We start from the raw sequence: 24,344 nt of genomic DNA on the forward strand, positions 1-24,344 counted from the left end.
GGCATCAAATGAGATCTCGCATCTAGCTATCCATAACAGGCACATCATGGAAAAATGGGTACTCTCATATCCATGGTCAGTCTCTAACAAGACCTCATCTTGGCTCCAACCAAGGCGACATAGCTAGTGGATAATTTTAGTTTCTCTATTTGCTCCAAATACAGTAAGCCACTAGTCTCATCCTTGCTCGCTACCTAGCGCTAAGGGCAATTTCTCGTGTGAGTGAGCCAATCTTGCCTGCTAACATCAATTTATTTATTCTGTGTATGCTAATTCACAAACCATTGCAAAAAGTAGGAAACATAAATGTGTAATAGAAACAAATATGAATACTAATGGCATAAATATCCCAAAAAATATGAGTTCAACTGAATACACATAAATATATCACCACCTACATAGTCCTAAAACCCTAACATGACTAAGATAAATATCTCTAGCAATGGGCTTAGTCAAAGGGTCCGCAACCATGCAACTCATAGGGATGTGCTCCAAGATCACTTCTTTCTGCGCCACAATGTCTCTGATAAAGTTGAACCTCACATCAATGTGTTTGGTTCTGCCATAGTATTTAGGATCCTTAGCGTAAGCGAGTGCAGCCATGCTGTCCCAATGGATAGTCACAGGGTCTAAAGTGTGTGTGACAACATCCAAATGTTGAAGGAATCTCCTCAACCAAACGGCTTCCTGAACGGTAGATGAACAAGCCACAAACTCAGCCTCCATAGTCGATAAGGTGATACGGGATTGCTTCTTACTGCTCCAAGAAATAGCACCATCGCTAAGCATGAAAGCATATCCTGAAGTAGACTTATGCTCATTTAAGTCTCCTCCCCAGTCAACATCACAATAGCCAACTAGATATAGATTTGAACTTTGGTAGCAAAGTGTGTAATCTGCAGTCCCTCTAAGATATCGTAATATCCTCTTAACTGCTTTCCAATGAGCTGGTCCTAGGTAGGATGGGTAACGACTCACCAATCTGACTGCATAACAAATGTCAAAGCGTGTACACATCATAGCATACATCAAGCTTCCAACAACATTTTCATAGGGAATACAGGCCATCTTTTCATTTTCTTCTGGAGTCTTAGGACCCATACCAAGGCTTAGGCTCTCGCCTTTTGTAATAGGAGTGTTAATGGGTTTGCAGCACTATATCTGGAATCGCTCTAGGATAGTTTTAATGTAAGTCACTTAAGACAAACCAAGAAGTCTCCTAGAGCAATCCCTAAGGATCTTAACACCGAGCACATAGCTCGCTTCACCCATGTCTTTCATCTCAAATGTTGAGAACAACCACCTTTTAGTGGCGGCAATCATCTCCTTGTCATTTCCAACCAATAATATGTCATCTACATATAATGACAATATCAGAAAAATGTCTTTGCACTGCTTAACGTACACACAGTGATCTTCATCGATCATCGTAAACCCATTAGAAATAATGGCTCGATGAAATCTCAGATTCCACTGTCTAGATGATTGCTTTAAGCCATAAATAGATCGTTAAAGCTTGCAAACTTTGTGCTCCTGACCTACTACTATAAAGCCTTATGGTTGATCCATATAGATCTCTTTGTCCAATTCTCCATTGAGAAATGCAGTCCTAACGTCCATTTGATATAGCTCTAAGTCCAATTGAGCTACTATGGCCAGAATTAGGTGAATAAAGGCAAACCTTACAACTGGTGAAAAAGTTTCCTCATAGTCCACACCCTCTTGTTGGGTGTAACCTTTCGCCACAAGACGAGCCTTATACCTTTCTATGGAACAATCCGCTTTGCGCTTGATTTTGAGAACCCATTTGTTCCCAATAGTCTTGCGCCTTGGCGGCAAATCAAACAAGTCCCAGACATGATTTTTCTTCATAGACTCTATTCCTTCATCAATTGCAGTACTCCATTCTTTACTAGCAGGGGATAAGAGAGCCTCTTTGAGATTCTTAGGCTCCATCTCATCACTCGGAGCAATCATGAATGCTTCCCCTTCAATCTCAAAGCGACGACGGGATATAGCTCCACGTTTGCTTCTACATAGTTGAGAATCCTGAGAATCCTCATCCATTGGATCTAATCCATGGGCAGGTAGATCGCTCCCACTGTCCCTAAGAGCTTGAGGGATTATCTCCTCATTCTCTACTAGGCTACTAGCTGCGCCTTCAAGTAGATCCTCCATCTCATAGAGTTCTACATCTCTAGTTACCTCACCTCTGCTAGGGAAATCCTCCTCTAGGAAATCCACATCTCGTGACTCAATTTCAGTCACACTTCCATCCGAATGCTTCCCAATAAACACATAGCCCTTAGAATGCTCACTATAGCGAATGAAGATACACTTCCTTCCTCTAGGGCCCAACTTCCCAAACTTATGAGAAACATTGTGTATGTAAGCTGCCGAACCCCAAGGTCGCAAAGTGCCCAAATCAAGCTTTTTGCCAGTCCAGATCTCATATGGGGTGGAAGGAACTGATTTGGAGGGCACACGGTTAAGGACATAGGCAGCAGTCAACAAAACATCTCCCCAATAAGAAATGAGAAGATTAGCTTACGCCATCATTGATCTAACCATGTCAAGCAATGTGCGATTCCTTCTCTCCGCTACACCATTTTGCTGCGGAGTCCTAGGAATTATCAATTGCTTGATAACTCCTTTTTCCTCACAGAGCACTTTAAATTGCTCAGATAGATACTCACGTCCCCAGTCAGTCCTTAGAGCCTTAATGCTCTTGTCTAATTGATTCTCAACCTCATTAACATACCGTCTAAAGCAATCCAATGCTTTTGACTTGTGAGAAATCAAATAGACATGACCAAAATGCTTGCAATCATCTATAAATGTAATGAAATAAGGGGCTTCATGTCTTTCCCTCACATTCATTGGTCCACATATATCAAAATGAATAAGTTGTAATGGGATAGATGCCCTTACGGCTTTCCCAAATGGTTTCCTCGTTGCCTTTCCAACAAGACAGTGCTCACAAGTAGGCAAAGTGACTCTAGCGAGTGGGCCTAAAAGACCTTCTCTAGCCAATCTAGTCATCATGTCTTGCTCTATGTGGCCTAATCTAACATGCCATCTCATAGAATCATTATCACAAAATGTTGCAACACTAGAAATAGAGCCATTGGCATTTTTATTAAAACTAGAATCATTCACATCCAAAACTAAAAAACCATTTGAAAGATAACCAAAACCATAAAAAAAAAATTTCCCAAATAAATGCTAACACCATTATTCTCAAAACAAAAGCTAAAACCAAGGCTCATCATGCTAATAACTGAAACTAAGTTTCGCCGAATATCTAGAGCATAAAGAACATCATGAAGATACAAGGTGCGCCCTTGTCGCATTTCTAGCTTGTATGTGCCAATGCCAAGCACCTCCACACTGGACTCGTTCCCCATGTAAACTTTTCTGCTCCCAGCAGGTACTCGGTGATACTCAACGAACCCTACTCTGTCCCTTGCGATGTGGTCTGTTGCTCTGGAGTCTACAACCCAAAAATGAGGAGAATGAGCAATTAATGCTTGACTAGAAACAAAGCATTGAATGCGAGAAATTAAGTAAGGGAGTACCTTCTTTTACTCAGGGCAATCCCGAGTGAAGTGTCCTTCTTTGTTACAATTAAAGCATGTCAATTTAGCCTTTAACTTCTTGCCACCTCTCTTGCCCCTACGCTTGAAATTTCTAGTGCCATTGGGCTTTAGCTCAGCTCCTGCTTACTTCTTAGGGGCACCTTTTGCTTTTTTACATTTGAACTGAGAAGTCCTACGTGAGCTCGACTCAACCACCATAGCAGAACCATCAGGCTTAGCCGCCTCAAGATGCTCAGCCTTTAGCTCCAAATGACGCGATATGTCTTCAAATGTTTTCACACTCATTATGCATCATGTTCTACTTCATCTGCTCCCAAGAATTTGGCAGAGAGCAAATCACAACTTGTACTTGTTCTTGAGTCAAATTGTGCCCAACAACCGCAAGTTCACATACCATAGCTGACATGACTGTCAAATGCTGCCTCATCAAATGATGCGCCCTTTTCTTATAGGAGTCAAACTTCATAGTCAACCCACGTAGCTTTGCCAAAGAGGTAATACCAAACTTTTGCTTGAGAGCTTTCCACATCTCAAATGCAGTCGAACAATGCTCAAACTCACTAATTAAGTCATTGTGCATGTTGCTCAACATAGTAGAGCGTGCACACCGATCTTTGCTACGCCAAGTCTGAAAGACTTCAAGATCACGACGATGTTGAGCTGTATTGCCCTACTCTAGCTCAACCATCACTTGTTCAAGTGTGGTCAACAATTCTTGCTCATTGAAGAAGTATTGGATCTTACGCACCATATGTCATAATTGTCGCCATCCAATTTCTCTACCTTAGTAAAGTCTACCACAACTGTCTTAGCATCCATTTCTACATACAGAGTAAACAAATGCGCAAGGGATATTAATGATAACAACACAAAAATTATTTTGCAGCAAAAAAAAAAAAAAAAAATTAAATTAAATTAAATTAAATAATGATAATATTAAACATGTCTCAGATCGAAAATTTTCTATGCTCATAATCATCTCTTGTGCCTCTAGTGACAATTATCAAAATTTAATTTAATTCTATGCACAAAAAAAAAAATTAATCTCCCCCTACTTATGGCATATACAAAGCATGATAAATTCCATACAATAGCATCTTAATGTAAATTTACAAATAACTCATGCTATATGCATTTAATAATGGAATTCAAATAAATAAATAAATAAACTAATCATGCTTCTCTAATCACAACATATTACAAACCAAAAAAAATATATATAATATACTGTATTTAATATTCAGATTATGCCATAATAGAATGTACATCATTCTAAAATTTTTTGGAATTTTCCTGAAATTTTCTAGAATTTTAAATAACTAATAAACACACATAAAAAACAAAAAATAAATATTGTAGAATCTGGTAAACTGAAACAATTATGCCAGTAGATAGTAAACCTTTACAGTAGTCTACAATAAAAATTTCAACCCCAGAAAATTAGTCATGCAACACCAAAAGCATTTTAAAGCAAAAATAATCAATTATTATCTCAGGAAAAATATTTTTTATTTTCATAAAATTTTTAAAATTTTACAAAAGATAGAAAATTTAATTCTGAGTCTAATAGTACCAACCACACAAAAAACAAATCTATAACGAATTATTTATGACCCTTTAAACCAATTCTGGATTAAAAAAAAACAAATAGTGTCTTAACATCAGCAGCCAAGCCGGCAGAGAAAAACGAGGTGGCTCAGCGCGCGGCTTAGAGCGCGGCTCAACGCACGGCGCGCGCGTGGACATCGCGGCTGACGCGCGCGTGATGGCGCGTAGAAACGCGTGGCACACACGTGGCACGCGCATGGCGACGCTGGCGTTGTCAGATGGCACGTGCAGCTCACACACCGCCTTCTAAGGTGTTTTCTGGTCCAATTTTGGTACTACCGGACTCCATTTTCCAAAATAAAAACATTTATGGTCTTAAAAATGACATTTAATGAACATAAAAATGAGGTGTATTACACTCTCAATCTAATGAGAGTGGAAGTGCAGAAACCCTGCACTTCATCTTCCTCCATAGTTAATTTTCATGCATATAACGTGTATATATTTATATAAAATTATACACATTTTTAAAAATAGGCACGAAAATACCCATACAAGCTTAAGGCTCTGATACCAATGTAAATCAAAGTATAATGCAGCGGGTAAAAAATTCAAATCATACCTTAGGTGATAGAACCTGAAGCGAAAAATCTCATGGGTAAATCATATGCTTCAAGAATGCGAATAACGAACCCAGAAGTGGAGTGATACCACAATATGGGTATCACCCACACACGTCATAGTGCAAAAAGCTTGATTATTGTTTGCTAATGGGAGAGAGTCAGTATGAGAAAAACATACGTTGTTTCATTATGTCATATCCCATATGTCATATCAGATATATAGGATAAATATATCATCTATCCATATCAGTTGATATGATAGATATAGATATCAGGAGTGGTTATCTAAATAAGTTTTGAATTCAAATTCAAACTTACATGAATCAGGTTTAAAAGGTTCATGGATCATGCCACATAGACGTCCAATTTCTAACAAATATATATATAATTGTTAATAGTAATGTCAAAACTTTGGCAATCTACCAAAGCTTGTGCCAACTTGGCATAAATAATAGCAATGCTAAAATTTAGAAACTTCGATGGTAACCTCATTAGAGCACCCAGTTAATTCAAATAGTTGCTATAATGTTTTAAGCTTCAAAAATATTTCATGGACAGGACTATGTTTAGTGCATTAGGTTGTCTAATGTCAGTTGTGAGAGGCTTATGGTTCCAACAACACCCATAAGGCCAGTTTTGGGACCCGCAGGCATCTCACATCCATGCAATGGACAAAAGTTATTTTTTTTCTTTGAAGTTCTTCAATTTGGCCTCCCTTACTAAGATGTTTGGCATCTAGTTGAAAAGGTCATAATTTGTTTTCTAAATTGTTTAATCTTTTAGTATTTTTTTTTTTCAAATTTGTATCGAAATTTTTACTTTTCCGATTCCTCTAGTGTAGAATAATATAAAAATTAAAATATAAAAAAATGAAAATGAAAAAACAGTTCAATGAAGACCCAAAAAAAGTTTTAAAAGTGAACAGTTTCTACTTCTTTTTTTTTCCAAATTTATTTATTTATTTATTTACTTTTTGGTTCTTCTAGTTGATTAGACTATAAAAGTTTAAATATTTTTTAATTTTTAATTTTTATTTTTATAAATTCACTAAAGATGAGAAAAGTAAAAAAATAAAATTGATAACTCATCTTCTAATGTTTAAAAAGTCATAAAACAAACTATTGAAATATAATTTGGCATTGCTATAAAATTTTAAATATGAAATAGAAGATTGCTTATAAAAATCCAATTGAATATCAAAATTTGATCCATTGGTTTTTCTTAATGCCATGGCATATTGCCACTATTTTTTAATTTTTTTAATTGATATACTATGCTAAATCTCTATTGGGACCGAATTATTGGAATTAGGAAGGCTTACAAGACTAGAATCACAGGGCGATGGTCGATCAACAACAAGCTCTATGCTTTTCTCATCGACAGATCTTCTTTCACTAAACAATTCTTGTGGTTTTGGAGAAGCAACACCACACGATGGGTTCAGAATTTGATATGTGTTAAGTCCATCAATACACTACAAAGGCAAACAATGTATTTTCATTAGCTTAGTATGTAAGTAAGGCACAAAATAAGGTAATGGAAAGGTTTGTAGAACAGACTAGAACATAAATATCAGTTTGTTGACCTGAGAGTAAGCTTGATAATCCTGCAAACACCGTGCATTACTAGGATCTATATTAAAATACTCTCCTTGACAACTTCTCTGCAATGACTGAAAAAAGAATAAAAAGAAAAAAAAAGAAGAAGATTGCTTTTAGGAGGTCATGGATTCAAGTATGGTCTCTCTCCTTATCTTTGTCATAGGACACTCAACCTATTTTGTCTATTCTTATGTTTTACGAAATGAGGTCGCACGTGATTAGGGAGAGTTCGGCAGCTATACAAGTTTTAGTGACAATTCATTGCAACAAATTAAGGTTTTAAAGACTACTTGAGAGACAAAATTACATTTCAGGGATGAAATATTTTTGGATGCCAAAAGTATATTATTATATTTTTTATCCTTAAAAGTGCATTTACTAGCAACAATTAAAATTCTTTTTTTGACTCTTTGGGATGACATTTTAGCAACTATTCTCACGACCACAGAAATTGGTCTCCAAGTATTTTTTGCAACAAAATTTTAGCTTTTGAAGATTAAAAATAAATAAATAAAAAGTTCCCAAAACTTTTATTTGTTGTAGTGTGAGGCCACACGTGATTGGGGGGGCATTTTTTACCATATAAGTTTTTGGGACAATTGTGATTTATTATCATGGTAATGGAATAACATTATACATGATATTTGAGTGGAATTTGGAAAGAGAGGGAAGGGATTCATTTCAAAGTAGTAAAGCACCTCGTAGAGTTCATCTGAAATAAGTCCCATTCCATGAGCAAATGGGATTGCATAATTTCTATCATCTGGAGTTGTTAATGGGTTGCCAAGTAAGTATCCCTGAAACCATTTCAAAACCACAACAAAAACACTTTGTAACTTTGTAAAGCGTTAGAAAGAAACTTTGAAAAGGTAAATTACACGATTGGTCCCTCTAGTTTGAATGAAATTTTATTTTGGTTTGGTCCTTATAGTTTGAAGGATTATTTACATGGAGACCTCCTAAACTATTATAAACCTCCTCTTTGACCCCCTAAACTATAAAATGCACAAATGGACCCCCTACCCTATTGCCAAGTATCACTTTACCCCCTAAATTATAAAAGTATAAAATGGATCACCTAAATTATTGGCGTTTTTTACTTTACCCCTTCTGTTAGGGGTTCCATTTTGTACTCTTTTATAGTTTGGGGGGGGAAAGTTATGTTTCTCAATAGTTTAGAGGGTCCATTTGTATGCTTTTATAGCTTAGGGGCTCAAAATGATATTTTCAATAGTTTAGGGGTCTTCATGTAAATAACCCTAGTTTTAATTTGAACAATTTGGCCCTTATACCCTTAATTTTGTTGCGGTGAGGTCGCTTGGTCAAGCGTTGCTAACATTTTGAACAAAAGAAAATCATCTTAGGGGTAGCTTCATCAAACTTTCCAAATCTACTTAAATTACAATGAATATTCATTTATTTGAATGTTGGCATCTTCCGATTTGGCAGTCATTTTCGATACAAACAATGTTCCCCTCTAACGTTTCCTCTATTATGTTCAATTAAGAGGAGACGTTTAATTGATTTCAACTTCTAGAATCTTTTTGATCTGTCGGGATCTAAAAAGAGGGGTCCCGACAGTTGTACACTTCCTCAGGCGACTGGCCTTGTGTCTCTCTCACAATGAATGGGATCGGTCAGGCGTGCAATGTGAGATATGAGTGAATGGCCTAGATTTAGCATATCCAATAAAAATCCACTAATCAAATGAAAGTGCTAAATGTAAATCAAACATGAGACATAGAGTCGCCACCTAATCTATAAGGGAAAACTAGGAAACTTTGACTCGTGCTAAAGGCCACTGTCCATAATAACTAAAGGATTCGGTCCGAGATTTAGGTATGAGTGGGAAATGTCATTAATTGAGCACCCTCACTCACCCGATCAAATATTAGCCTCTACTAGTTCTTGATATGAAAATTATTAACACAATATGATCATATGACCCAATTATTAGTGTTATCTTTACTATGTGGAGCAAGCAAGTATAGATCGGATCACCTACTTTGGAATAGTTCAATCTCTCGCAATTTGAAAAGGGTTTGAAAGTAGAAAACTCATAGAAATGTGAGATAACTAGCGTGCGAAGAGATTAGAATCATTCTAATTTTGGTAATGATGCCTCCATACAATGAGCAATCACAGAGATATAGCACGTAAACACATAGCCTCATGGCAGTATGCTAGACGTAATAAGAAACAAACACATACAAGATTCAATAGGAAAGGGCAAGGCTCACCTAGTAATCCTTTCACCATGTCATAAGTAAGGGCACAGAAATCCATGCATGATCCTAGATACCATAGTCTAGGGGATGATATGCAATGGAATAAAAAAAGATTCACCAGATACTCCAGCTATGTGTGACATAAAACAAAGGGTTAGAAAAGATATGAGATCCTAGATATGATAATCTACAAAATGCAAACACACACATGGAATAAATCTTACGAGCCCAATCACAACTAAGATGACATGCGAACTAAGGAAAGCATACCACATAACAATATTTACCAAAACATATGGACAATGGTATAAACTACCCAAATCCATGAAAAAGAGCAGGGAGAGGGGAGAATCAACTTATTATCACTGAAGAAAGCCGTGATTAGGCTTCTATAGCATCAAAAATCAACGAAACGATAAAATAAAGAATGCTCTGACGAGGATAGAGAGATTCTCACCGTCCAACACATGAAAAATGGTATAAACTACCCAAATTCATGAAGAAAAAAAAAAGTGACGAGATAGGAGATTCAGTTTATTCTTATAGAGGAAACCTTGCCTGGCTTTTTATAGCAACAAAAATCAATAAATCAATAAAATGAAGGAAACTCTAATAAGAATGGAGGGATTCTACCCCTCAAACATATGAATAAGGGTATAAAATACACAAATCCTTAAAAATAGATGACGAGAGAGGAGAATCAAACCATTACCATAGAAGAAGCTATGCACGGGCTTCTAACCCATAATAAAGAAAGAAAAACAAGTTGGACTTGGCCAAAGTCTCTATACTGGGCCTAAATGACTACAAAAATGGGTAGAGAAAGAGATGATCCAACTAATTTATCAACAACAACTCAACAACGATCTCAACATCTCAAGAAGATTTCAAAAAAAGAGGAGAATAGATAAAAGATGAAATAAAATGGAAGTAGGGATTAACTCTAAAGCTAACAGAGATTGGGCTCAAGCTAATCACAAACTCCAATCCAGGCTTCCTCAAGCTGATGAAGATCTCTAGCTCCAAATCTTCAAGCCAAATGATGAAGAAAAGACTCCAAGTGATATGTGTCTTGTCGCTTTATTTGTACTACTCAGCGGGAAACTAATGTAACTCTGGTCCGCTTTGGCTGTTGAACTAATCTTCTTTGAACCCCCAGGCCGAACTCGAAAAGTTCAACCAATGTATTTCTTGGTCCAATCTTCTTCCTCTCTCTTTCTTTCTGTCATTTTCGTCCCTTTAAGCTTTTCAAGCTTGGGTTTCATCTATTTTTACCCACCATTGACCCCTAGTTTCGTATACCAAAATGTAGAGCTTGACAAGGGCTTCCTTTTAATCTGAGCAGATCGCCTTTTCGTCGTTGGTGATTTTTCCAGCTTGTCTCCTCTTCGTTTTAAGAGGTTTAGTCTATTTCTTAAACTCGATGTCAGTTCGGTAGTGTATTTGTGACGTATTTTGATATAGATTTTGTGGTCATTTGGTTGATTTTGGAGTTATGTTTTGTAGGTTGGGGTTTTGTTAAATTAGGGGTTGTTGGGCTGTAGTTTTGCTACTAAAGCTATTTTTGGTATACAAAATTGCATATGGATTTCTAAAATTGGGAAAGCCCCAATTTGTGAAAAACCCTTATATGATATTGTTTTGGGGAGTTAGGTTCATTCTGGAAAATGGTTTGGTTGGAAAGAGATGGAAAGAACATGGTTGTGGTATTTTGGAAACAGCGAGTATTATTACTCTTTTGGAAAATCTTGGGTTGTTGAGAAATGTGCGGGTTTTGGAACAGTTAGGTTATGTATCTATATTGTTATCTTTTAATTATTGCATTAGAGGTAACTCTTTTGTCTATCGGAAGAGGATAGCATTGTCGTGTGTTAGAAATTGCATGTAGATTAGGCAAACAGAAACATTTATGAAACCATTCACATCATGGTGCATATCATAGATTTGGAACTTAAAACTGTATGTTTTGAAAAGGTTGTTTTGAAACGTCTGTATTATGTTTTAAAAACATTTGTATGGTTTTGAAAGTATTATTTTGGAACACATGTATTGTACAAAGGGGTAAATATAGTGGTAAAGTTGTAAGGAGTTGTTAGAGACGAATAAAGTTGGCCTATGTGTCCTTGGTGCAAGACCAGAAACCCGCGTGGTTGGTGCCCATTCCATCCAGAAAATCCCGTGATGTGTATAGTTACTATTATGAATACTAGCCCTAGAGATTTACCCATTTTATTTATTATCGTTTGGTTTTGAAAAGGATGTTTTAGAAAATGTTTAGCAATGTATTTGCTTTTGTTTAGTGATGTATTTGCTTTCGATTTAGCAATGTATTTGCTGGTTGGTATTGAGATACCTGGATTTGTTTTGGAAATGGGTTTTTATCAAACAGATGTTTTGATTTCGAAAAATGTTTTGATTAAATAGAAAGGTTTTGAAGCTTGGAAAGAAAGGGTTTTTGTGTTGAGAATCAGTGGAATTTTGAAAGTGCATTTGAAATAATGTATATATGTATTGCATCACGATTATATATGCTAATAGAGCATATTTAGTTTTTGAAATATACTCTACTGGGCTTTTATGCTACCCTACATGGGTGAAAATATTTTTTAGATGTGTTGTGTGTATAGATTTGGAATGAGACAATAGAGTGTGATTGGAGCTGAGTAGGGTAGTTCCATTGTTTGTAGACTGCGCGCCATTTGTTCATTTATTTGGCCGCGTACCATTCTTGCAAGGGTTACACCCTTTGTATATGATGTAAGCCTTCAGGCATTTCAATTATGTATGACATCATTGTATGTGCTATATAAAGAGCATTCATACCACTTAGATGTTGAATGTAGGGTGTATAAAATCGGATGAATTCATATATTGTCTAACTTTATAATAGTCATTTGCAGGAGAGATGTTATTTTATTATATCTTATTGTCAATTTTATTTATCGGTTTTGGATTTATTCACGTGGACCGGACTTTGTAAATCCTGGGCGTGACATGACACTTCAAGTAGAAGGCCTTTAAGGAGATAGTTTATATCACAACGAAAATATTGAGTTTCATCTCCAAATGATCAATTTCATCCATGAGCTAATGAATTGCATAGGTCAATCAGCCTTTTTCTTTGTACCCCCAACTGTACTCTTCCATAGAAGATATAAAATATAAAGGGCATAAGTTGAGATTTTACCTAGTCAATATGATAAATCTCATTTTTAAAGTTGTCAATCTCATCTTCGCATCAATGCACTTCTTCTTTACAATGCCGAATTGCTAATTCTAACTAAAGATAATGAATTGATATAATAACAAATCGGCACATTCAACCCCTTAAATTCCTTAGGGGTTGCAATGGACATAGCAAAATATGTTTGCAAAAAAACTGGCTAAGTTAGGAGAGTTAGGATGTGGGTGTGCCAAGGCAATGTTTTGCCTATGTGAAAATGGATCTGATTTCTTATCAAGAGATTGTGTAAGGGCCAAGGGGATAAAAGCCTGCTAGTCCTTTACTCGCCTCAATGAAGAGGACTTAAAATCTCCTAAGGGTTATTAGATAGGAAGAAAAGTTAGCAGGAGGAAATACAAACAAGAAACTGTCAACTTCAATGTACTCAAAAGGATTGAACATACACAAAGTGACAAAAACAATTTTAAATAAAAAGCAATTGAGTTACAACAGATTGAAATTACAATTGAAATAAGAAAAGTTTAGCCACAAATGACAAAACTAATCTACAATGACACTGATGTTAATGGCACTAATGCCAAACAACTAAACTATGGCATAGGTGCCTTAAAGATGAACTAATTGTAAATACTAAGGCTAAATTGACATTGATGTCGTTAAGTGTTTTGTTAATTTAAGTTGGTGTCGATGCATTAAACTTGAGCTTGTAAATGGCCTTTTATAGCCGCTAGGTGCCTTTTGAAAGTTACAAATGACCTCCTAAATTTTTTCGGCCACTTTGCTTAGTAGGATGCTAGGTTGGCTCTATGGCTGCCATGTGTCCTATGAACAAGTCTTAAAGCCCAAATATTTCAAACATGTGTTGAATTTATATTTACTAAATTTGCTAATTAGCAAGAAGAATAGTTTCTGCCACATACTTCTTACCGTTGGATCATAGGTAGTGGGACTCAAGATATGATGGATGAATAACATATGTCATAATCACCAAACCAAATCCCAAGATTATAGCTCTATGGTGGTATGAAATAATGGTTAATAGCCATATCTTAAAATATTAGGAACACATTCTGCTGGAGATATTAATAGAAGAATATCTCTTAACTAATTCGTATAAAATAGGAAACAATCACCAGCATTATCTGATAAGCATTTTGATAGAACCACCAAGAACATTTAGTTTCATGGATCACTAGCGCAACGTGTCACCTCCTGATTTGGCTATTCCTCCAAGAAAATCACCTTAAGGGTAGCTTTATCAAACTTGTCGAATCTACTAAAATTACCATGAACATTCATTTATTTGAATGATGATCACCAAGTGGCATCATCCGGTTGGGTAGTCATTTTTGGTACAAATAGTTTTACATATGGTCTTTTCCAGTTACAAATTTAACGGTAAGTAACGAAGATATCACATTGCAACAAAATTAAAGTGTAGGGACTAAATTCTTCAAATTGAAACTATGGGGACTAAAATGACACTTCACTTAAATTATAAGGACTAATGGTGTAATTTACCCTATAAAGAGCTACCAACCTTGAGATTGATAAGTGGTTCAATGCCAACTTCATTTCCTGCATTGCAACACAGTTAGTACATTTGAAACATGATCAAATAGAGTTTTCCTTCACTTTTTTATGGTAATATTTTCCTCCTAGCCAAATGATTTTAGGAAAATGTTGCACTTGATTCATCCATTGCTTCTTCAAATTGCTACCAAGTCCTACTTTCATCTTTGAAAAGCTTGCTATTTATTTATTTATTTATAACAAATTCAACATATATATTTATATCAAATATGGATATTTAGTGCGGATATGTATTTAAGTGTCCAATTCATCTAATCACACATCCAAGGACATGAGGACACAACAAAAAAATATCATATTTGTTAATTTACTTCTTTAATGTTTCAAAGTAAAATAATGGAAACCAGGGTTACTGCTGTAAATAAGCCATATCAGCAGCAGTTGTGACATGTATGGTGACTTTTCCTAAGCTTATTTGGATAGTCCAAATGTTTATATTGCAAGGTCTGTCAAGTAGATTGTTTATGAAAAGAATCATGTTAGTCGGATATTTAGTCCCTTAACAAGATCACAATTTTGTTTGTAAAAAAATAAATGGCTAGCATGATTTTGATAATGTTTTTAAAAATAATTAGAACTCGATAGGGTTACAGATATTTGATTAACCTAATTTTTTACATGGATGATATGTTCGACAAACCTTGCAATATGAATAGTTTGGATTATCAAAATAGGTCTAGAATAATGTTTCATGGAAATAATGTTTCATGGAAGCTCACAATAGTTACTATTGTGACTTACCGTAGTAACATTGAGTCCAAAATAATGTCAAACGATCATTTCCTTACCTACATATTCATATGTCAAGTATTTAACATGAATACTTTATATATTTAGAAAATGAAAATATATATGTAAGTGTTTGAACCAAAAATGACCGCCCTATTAGATGATACCACATGGCATTGATTATTCAAATAAACGAATGTACATGGTAATTTTAATCACTTAATAGATTTGTAAAGTTTCATAAAGTTATCTCTAAGGTGTTTTTCCCAGAGTAACATCCAAATCAAGGGGTGATATGCTGCGTGAGAGACCCATGAGAGTGAAGGTGCTTGGTAATTTTATCAAGTATCCTATTAATATGTTGAGGTATTAACTCATTATCTCAAGAAAATCATGTACCTATTTTCAAGGAGATGTTAATTAACCATTATTAACCACCATGGAGCTATCATCTTGGGATATGGACTAGAGATATGGACATGTGGCACCCATTGGGGGTATTCATTGACTAGGTTGATCCATCAAAACTAACTCGATCCAACCCAATCCATTCACTTTTAAGTGGTTTCGATAGTATGGGCAGGCAAATGCGGATGTAGATTTTTCTAATCCGCCTATGTTCGGATGGATGACAGATGAGAGACCACTCAAGCCAACTCGATCCACCAACCCTCCTTATGAAAATGATTTTATGTTTTCATGATTTGTATGTTAAAAAAAAATGACATTTTATTAGTAATGATATTAGCTACTTATAAAATATGAAAGTTTGGCCTTTAAAAATTTTGGACTCAAATAAAGCCCAAAATAGTAAAAAATTACTCTAAAATAGTTCAAATATATATATATAACAATAAAGCCCAAACCGCCAAATAGATTCGCATCCACCCACCAATCCACACAGCCTGCTCAATCCATATCTACTAACTAAGTAGATGAATGCGAATTGATTTTTTATAATCCACCTAAGTACGGACGGATGGAGAACAAGAGGCACCCAACCCAACCCGATCCACGAGCACCCTTAGCACCCATCCATTTAAATTCAAGACCCCCTACTACTTGGTCCAACGACTAGGAGAAAATGAGGCAATCACCTACATTTCTTGAGGGATACATTAGAGATATTTGGGAAATATGGTTGTCGAGGGACACTTGCCACTCTAGGAGGTGTTCTAGAAAACCACTAACCAGAAGTAGTTGAGGGATATATTAGGAGCTAGCTCAAAATAGCTAGAAGGTCAAGCATATGAAGGCCATTTCAAGATGGAAAAACCCCCTAATCAATCATCCAATCAATTCAGAAAATACTTAGCAGTTATCTCTCAAGACTCAATGTCATTTCAACATTAGATTACGAGTAAATTCATTAGCTTACCATATTTTTCATTTCTATTTCAAAAGTTAGCTTAGTTTGTCCCAATTATTGTACCTTAATTTGTTTGGATGTAATAAAATTCTTGTTGTGTTCTCTCCCAACTTCAAGCGCTTAGGAGAATCTAAGTCTTATTCATTGACGCAACAAATAAGCCAAGAGGATTTTTATCCCTGGACCTCACATATTTCCTTCAGAAGAAATTAGCAATATTTATCAGATCGGACTAAACTTAGTCCTAGCACACCGCTCACAGGCTCCTGTAGCTTCTATTGCTCATTTACACCCACTTTTGTGGAGACAGTAAAATAACAACAACAACAACCACAGTTGAGTAATTATTAAGAGGAAATGGAGCAACGTGGGGTAAAATTGGAAGGATGGAGACCAGTCTTTCGGAGGAGGCATATTAGTGGTAGATCAAACTCAACGGGTGAAGTACACAATGTTTTTGTCGACAATCTGCCATACTCAATGCATCCAAAAGGGCTATACGATTTGTTCCCAAACTTTGGGGTAGTCATTGATGTCTACATACCTAGCAAGAGGAGGCTCTCAACAGGAACCTAGTTTGATTTTGTTCGGTATGATTGCCCGATTGCAACTGAAATGGAAATCCAAAAAGCACACGATACCTGGTGTGATGACAGAGCTTTGAAGGTTAAGCGAGCTAATTTCAAAAAAAAAAAAAAGAATATAAGCAAAGTCAAACCACAAGCTGATGTTCATCATCTACCACTAGTGGAAATAGGAAAAAAGTGGATGAGAGTGGAAGAAATCAGCACAAAAGGGAAGTCTTATGCAGAAGCTGTAATGGGAGGTAAAGTAACAAATGGGAAATCTATCTCAGTGAATGTTGTGGAGTATGGAAATGGTTGGTTGTATGGTAGTGTGTTAGTAAAACTCTGGTCTCGCCATCAATGTTCTAATCTTAAAAAGGAACTGCAAACCAGAGGCATGTCTAATGTGCAAGTGAAGGATGGTGGTGGGAGAGTTGCATACTTAGTGTTTTCTTCACCAAAACCATAGGCATGAAGAATCTACAAATGGTGTGAATTGATGGTGGAATGGAGAAGGGGACTGAAGCTTGAGCAAGAAAGATACGTGGTTCTGAATTGTTATGGCCTACTACCTCATCTTTGGAACACGGCTACCTTCATCAAGATTGGGAAAATTTGGGGTAAGGTCATGAACATTAATGAGAGCACCCTCAAAATGTCATCCATGGCATGTGGTCAACTCAGGATTCTTACACCACGTATGGAGATGATCAACAATGCAGTTAACCTGGACTGTAGAGGTCATATACACTCAATCAGAGTGAGTGAAGATCTTGGTTCTAACTTGGTCAATGTCCCAGGTCATGGCAACAAGGTGAGGGATGCTTCTGGTAATGGCACCACCAGCGGTGATCAACTTTCAAACTGTTACAGAGGATGGGAGGAAGATGTAAATGATGGGATGCAACAAGGGGATGGGGTGGCCTATGAAAAGAGTGTGCCACAAGCTGCAAATGGTAATGTCAGAATGGAGGCGGAGCCTGAGGGAGCAGATACTAGCCTTTTTGCCGTCTCTATAGTTAATGAGACCTACAGCATTATGGGACCTAGAGTAGAAGAGGGTCAGTGCACGAGGCTCAAGGGAAGCTTGCTTAACACCTCAGTTGAGCATATTGCTAGTAAAAGTCGAATTGATGAGGTCAATATGGGCCAAGGTGGACTGTTGGCAGCAGTCAAGAAGAAAGGGCATAGAGTAGTTTCAGAAAGTGAAAGAGTTAAAAGTGGCTTGGGCCCTGATGGGCTTATGAGAAGTTTAAGTGGAAATGGGCCTCCAAAACCCAATATTAACTTAGAAGTAGTCTTTGATCAAGCCCATTTTGATGGCCTGCTGAATGAACTTAACAGGGATTAGTCCATGTCAAATGGGTTGGGTCTTAGTTGTAGCATGTTTGCTGAGCATCTGGATCCAACACATGTTCAAGCCTAAGTGGATAATGGCAAAGGCATTGCTGAAGACAGTGCTAAAGGAAATAGCCAAAGCAATCAAGATATTGCATCTAGCAAGCGCATAGAAGGCAAGGAAAGTAAAAGAAAGGGTCGGAAAAATCAGAGGAGAATAGTGATGAAAATGGGGTTTCAAAGAGCGGCCATTTTTAAAGCAGCTGCAGTTGCAATTTCTTCTTCACTATCTCATTGTAGTCGATCAAGCAAACATGATCTGTTAATAAAGAAGGCTCAAGATACAATTTGATTTGGGAAAAGTCTGGGCATTGATTTTGAAGGTAAAGATGATGAAGTTATAAGGAAAATAATTGAAATGGAGGAACATGACATGGAACAGGCTATTGATATGAGTGATGGTGCAGGGGCTTAGAATAGCATCATGGGCAGTTCAAGAGTGAATAGTAAGTTCTTATGAAGCTTCTTTCTTGGACTATTAGAGGGCTTGGTAGGCTTGAGAAAAAGAGAAGACACAAAGCAGTTATCAAAGAAAGAAAAGTGGATATGGTGATGTTACAAGAAACAAAAAGGGCAAACATTTCAGATCAGTTTGTAGAGTGCTGCAAACCTGTTATGTATGTGAAAGCCTAAAGTGTTTTCTCCAGCTAACTGTTGCTACAATAGGAGCTTTATCATACTATCAGGTACCTTATTTAATTGCTTGGATTGTGTGATTGTGAATGTGTATGCACCTAATGATGTGAGTGCTAGAAGAAGCTTATGGGTCTTTTTGGTCCATCTTAAGGTTGTTTTCCCCAAACCATGGTGTATAGGGGGAGACTTTAATGAAATCAAATCAATAAACGAAAGGAAAGGTTGTGTAAGAAGGGATAAGGGAATGACAAATTTTTGTAATTTGATAAGTAGTCTGGAACTGATGATTTTCCTATGTTGGGAAGAAAATTTACTTGGTGTAATTCATTGGAAAGTGAGAGATGGAGCAGGTTGGACAGGTTCCTTGTTGGGCCAGAATGGTTGGTCTGGTTTAGGTTGAAACTTTGGGGTCTCCCTAGATCCATCTCAGATCACTGTCCAATTATTCTAATGGAAGATGCCAAAAACTGGGGACCAAAGCCTTTTAGATTGATCAATGCTTGGGCATCTCATCCCTCTTTTCTAAATGAAGTGAAGAAAGTGTGAGAGGGTACTCATGTGGATGGTTGGGCAGGGTACAAACTGAAGATCAAGTTGCAAGCACTTAAACAATCTCTAAGGCAGTGGAACTCTAAAGTGTTTGGAAATATGGATTCTAACCTAAAGCAAGCTTAAGAGAACTTACATGCCATAGATCTCATTGCTAAGAATAGAGATTTGGATGAGGATGAAGGTAAAAGGAGAAGAGAGGTGTGGGGTGAAGTGTGGAAACTCAGATAAATAATGGAAAGAATTTGGCTACAGAAGTCAAGGTTGAACTGGAACTTAAGGATGATAAAAATACAAAATTTTTCAACATCATAGCTACTAATCGGCAGAACACCAATGCCATAGATTCCATGTCAGTGAATGGGGAATTAGTGAAGGAACCTTTAGAGGTTAAACATGCTGTGTATGATCACTTTAGGTTAATCTTTTATGAGCAATGGAAGTATAGACCTAAGCTTTTGGGCCCTTTTAATGTGATTGCACAGAGCCAACATTTCAAAAGCTTGGATGTGGAATTTTTTAAACATAAAATTTGGGCAGCAGTGGCAGACTGTGATGGGAATAAGGCACCGGAGCCGGATGGGTTTAACATGACTTGCTATAAAAAAGAGTGGAAATTTATGAATAATGATATTGTCATGTTTATAAAGGAATATTTTGTTAACAGTAGCTTGGTGGGGGGCTTAAATAGCTCCTTTATTACATTGGTCCCTAAAAAAGACAATCCCCTAGGAATTCAAGACTACAGGCCTATTAGTCTTATAAATTCCATTTACAAAATTCTATCCAAGGTGCTTGCTAATAAGTTGAAAAAAGTGCTTCTTGTTATTATAGATGCGGCTCAATCTGCATTTCTAAGGGGTAGGAACATCCTGGATGGTGTCCTAATAGCTAATGAGGTGGTGGATTGGTGGAAAAATCAAGAAGAAAGGGCCTGATTTTAATATTGGATTCCCAAAAAGCATATGACACTGTCAATTGGAACTATCTCCTCCAAATGCTATCAAATTTTGGGTTTGGTGATAAGTGGGTGAAGTGGATTCATACCTATATTTCCTCAACAAAAATTTATGTATTGGTTAATGGGTCATCCACACCTGAATTCTGCCCCCAAAAAGGGCTTAGGCAAGGTGATCCATTATCACCTTTCCTAGTTAATGTGGTGGCTGAGGGTTTGAACCTACTTCTTGCAAGAGCAAAAGAGCTGGGCTTGATCAAAGGAGTAATCATTGGGTCAAATGCCATCAACATATCCCATCTCCAATTCATGGATGACACAATTATCTTCTGTAAAGCTGAATGGTCTGAAGTGCTAACTGTTAAGAGAATACTTCGATGCTTTGAGATCATTTCTGGTTTGAAGATCAATTTTCAGAAGAGTGGGGTTTGTGGAGTAGGGTTGTCAGAGGAGTGTGAAAATTTTTGCTTCAAGGCTGAACTGTACATATCAAAAGCTTTCATTGAAGTATCTTGGATTGCCATTAGAGGCCAACCCATCTATGAGGGCAACATGGAAGCCTATGGTGGATAATTTCAAGAAGAAACTGTCAGGTTAGAAGATGAGGTTATTGTCTTTTGCTGGCAGAGTAACACTAATCAAATCTATCCTCTCTTCACTACCTATATACTACATGTCTCTTTTTAGGCTGCCTAGAGGTGTGGCAAAAGAGCTAGACAAGATACAAGCAGCTTTTTTGTCGGGTGATTTAGATGTGAGAAGGAAAGTTCATTAAGTAAAATGGAAGGATTTAACCATGGATAAGAAGCAAGGTAGGCCGGGAATAAGAAACCTAAGTTTATTGAATAATAGCCTTCTTTGCTAAGTGGTGGTGTAGGTTTAGGAAGGAAGACAGTTCATTATGGAAGCAGGTCATATGTAGCAAGTATAGGTCAGAAGGGGGTACATGGTTTCCATTCCATGTGAAGGCAACTAATATCTCAAGAGTATAGAGTGACATTATATCTGTTAGTGATTCTAATAGCATCTTGTTCATTTATTATTTGGGAAATGTTGAAATCAAGATTGGTAATGGGGAAAGAATCAGCTTCTGGGTTGATAATTGGATAAGAACCATGTGCTTGAAGTCCCGCTTCTGGATTGATAATTGGATAGGAACCATGTGCTTGAAATCCCAATTCCCTAGACTCTACTATTTATCAGAGGATAGAGGTATCACTTTGAAATTACAGTGGACTCAGATTAGTCAACACAAGAATTGGGATCTCAGCTTCAAACGACCCTTATTAGCATGGGAAGAATATGAACTACAGAGATTATGGGCTGTTTTAGGTGAGGGCCCTTCTTTGAGATTGGAATCGATAGATATGTTATGGTGGAAATCTGATCCTCATGTATGTTTACTGTCAAAAGTGCTACTAAATGGTGTGAATCTTTTTGTGGTCCTAATTTGGAAATTCCTGAACTGATCTGGCACAACCCCTCCCCTCCTAAAGCCCAGTTCTTCTCTTGGTTGCCTTGGAAATGGAGGATAAAGTCTTCTGACTACTTACATAAACTTGGCATTCTTAGTGCAACAGTTAGCCCTGACTGTGTGTTCTGTCAAACTGAGATTGAATCAACTAATCATGTGCAGCTGTTGTACCCCTTTGCTTGGAAAGTTTGGTCCAATATAATTAAGGGGTGGGGTTTGCACTGGGTTTCCCCTAGCTTAGTGGTCATGTTAATGCAATGGTGGTTGGGCTGGAAGGTTAGAAAAAAGGAAAAACAAATTTGGAGATCAATCCTGATTGCTGGTCTATGGTCCCTCTGGAAGTGTAGGAATGACTATCTATTCAATGGGCTGCAACCTACCTGTGAAGATCTCTCTAAGCTTATTAAAGTTAAGAGTGGCCCTTTGGCTAAAAACTCACTCAGTTGGGCAAGGGTACACAGTGGATGAGTATGTCTTTAATCTCCATCAAGTTAGAAGCTGTGTGTAGTACACAGTTGGTCTGTTTTGCTCAGTTGTGATGGTTCCTCTATCTATTCGGTTCATTATTGGTTTAATATTATTTCAGACAGGGGAGTGAATCTCATTATTTAGTTTACTGAGCTGTATGTTACTGATGCTTGATGCTGCTATATAATGTATCAAGTCTGGTTTGGTGAGGTTTGTATTCTATTCTTACTACAGAGCTGAAACTAGTTTGATGTTGCTATTGCTATAGAGCTGATGCAGGGGTGGCTACTGCTGGGTGGTCAATTTGAGTAGGCTGCTGAGTTACTGCAAGTTGGAGTTAATTTGATTAAATAGCTTAATTAGCTGAGTTCTGTTGCCCCTTTTGTTTCTACCGCTGTTCTTGGGTCTTCCTCTGCTGTCATTTTGTTTCTACTACTGGCTTTGATGTGTGGGACTACTTTAGCTTGGTTCAGGATTTATCCTGTTATGGTTTCAGGTTCTAATTTGTTGGTCTGCTTTGCTCAGTTATGGTAGTTCCTCTATTTATTTGGTTCAGTATTGGTTCAGTATGATTTTAGGCAGGGAAGTAAATCTCAAATGTTTGATGCTGCTATATATTGCGTTAAGTCTGGCTTGGTGTGACTTGTATTGTGGTGAGGCTACAGAATTATTTTTGGCAGGAGAGTGAATCTCAAATGTTTAAAGACTTGTATTCTGTTCTGCTAGGTGGTCAATTTGAGTAGGCTGCTGGAGTCAGTTTGATTAATTAGCTTATTTAGTTGAGTTACTGCTCGTTGGATTCTGAGCAGGGTTGCTGCTGTGATGGCTGCTGGTTTCTTTGGGTGTTTGCCTCTTAGCTGCTCAGTTATGCTTCGGTTCTGTTCTTGGTCTGTTCTGTTGAGCTATTTTGTTCTGTCTATTTGTGTGGTTGTTTTTGGTCTGTGTTGAAATAGGTTGTGTTCTACTGGTGTGGTTTTGGTTTGCTTTCTTGTTCATTTCTCTCCAACTCTGGGGGTGCTAGCAAATGATAGGATGGGCTTTTTGGTGCTAACCTAGTTGGGATGATTTAGCATATTGTGATGCGTTTGCACTTCCCTTTCCTTTTTTGATGTAATGTGTTTTGCACTTTGTACTTCATTCTTACATCAATAAAGTTTCTTTCTTTTGCCGATTAAAAAAAAAAAAAAAAAAAAACAACAACAACAACAACAAAAAGAACAAAAAAGAAAAAACAAAAAAAAAGAAAAAAAAAGAAAAAAAAAGAAAGGAAAAGAGAGAAGAAAAAAGTAAATACTAAGTTTATCACCGATTAAAGAAGTTTATTTCATTTTTTATTAGTCCAACTTAGAGAAGGGGGGGGTTCTATCTTGTTTTTTCCCTAATTTTAAAGAGTTAATTACAAGACCAACAACCACTTGGGAAGACGACCAATTTGGCACAAAAAGGTAATATATGTAGAAATGGGATCAATGTATGGGACTCCTGGTAGAGCAGGAGACTTCTATCTAGTAGAGTATTTTCTAAAGAGCACAAGATATATGCAGTTTTACTCTATTTTTAAAGAGATTAATTTATGATTCAAACTAACATCATGAAGGATGCTAGAGACAAATTTTAAAATTGGACCAAGATAAAAACCTAATTTTCCTAAATTTTCACTGACCTGATAGTTTCTTACCATTTGATATTAGTTGAACGATTATTGGAACCGTAATGCCAGTGTATGAGTCTCCACCCACATAAATAGGGTTCGAGAAAAACTCTGAATGATCAATCAACCACTGCAAAAATGTTTTTTTTTAGTTATAAAAATAATTGATA

At 36.8% G+C, this 24,344-nt stretch overlaps 1 protein-coding gene across 10 annotated transcripts in view; it reads right to left on the reverse strand.

The window, feature by feature from the left end:
• The window catches only part of LOC114256689 (serine carboxypeptidase-like 7), a 59,109-nt gene that overhangs the window by 32,358 nt on the left and 2,407 nt on the right, over positions 1-24,344 (reverse strand). For 5 of the 10 annotated variants that reach the window (XR_014332479.1, XR_014332480.1, XR_003627283.2 and 2 more), the window contains exons 5-9: positions 24,187-24,304; positions 14,324-14,361; positions 8,070-8,168; positions 7,356-7,442; positions 7,092-7,244 (exon numbers count right to left, since the gene is read on the reverse strand). Coding sequence is in view for 7 of the 10 variants with exons in the window: in XM_082874015.1 (XP_082730141.1) it covers positions 7,092-7,244; positions 7,356-7,442; positions 8,070-8,168; positions 14,324-14,361; positions 24,187-24,304 (495 nt within the window). In the remaining 3 variants the exon portion in view is untranslated. The remainder of the gene's footprint in view (positions 1-7,091; positions 7,245-7,355; positions 7,443-8,069; positions 8,169-14,323; positions 14,362-24,186; positions 24,305-24,344) is intronic. The other 5 variants (XM_082874016.1, XM_082874012.1, XM_082874017.1 and 2 more) reach the window with 3 other exon arrangements.

This window comes from Camellia sinensis, chromosome 6 (assembly GCF_055761805.1).
Source record: "Camellia sinensis isolate YWXY chromosome 6, ASM5576180v1, whole genome shotgun sequence".
NCBI lineage: Eukaryota > Viridiplantae > Streptophyta > Magnoliopsida > Ericales > Theaceae > Camellia > Camellia sinensis.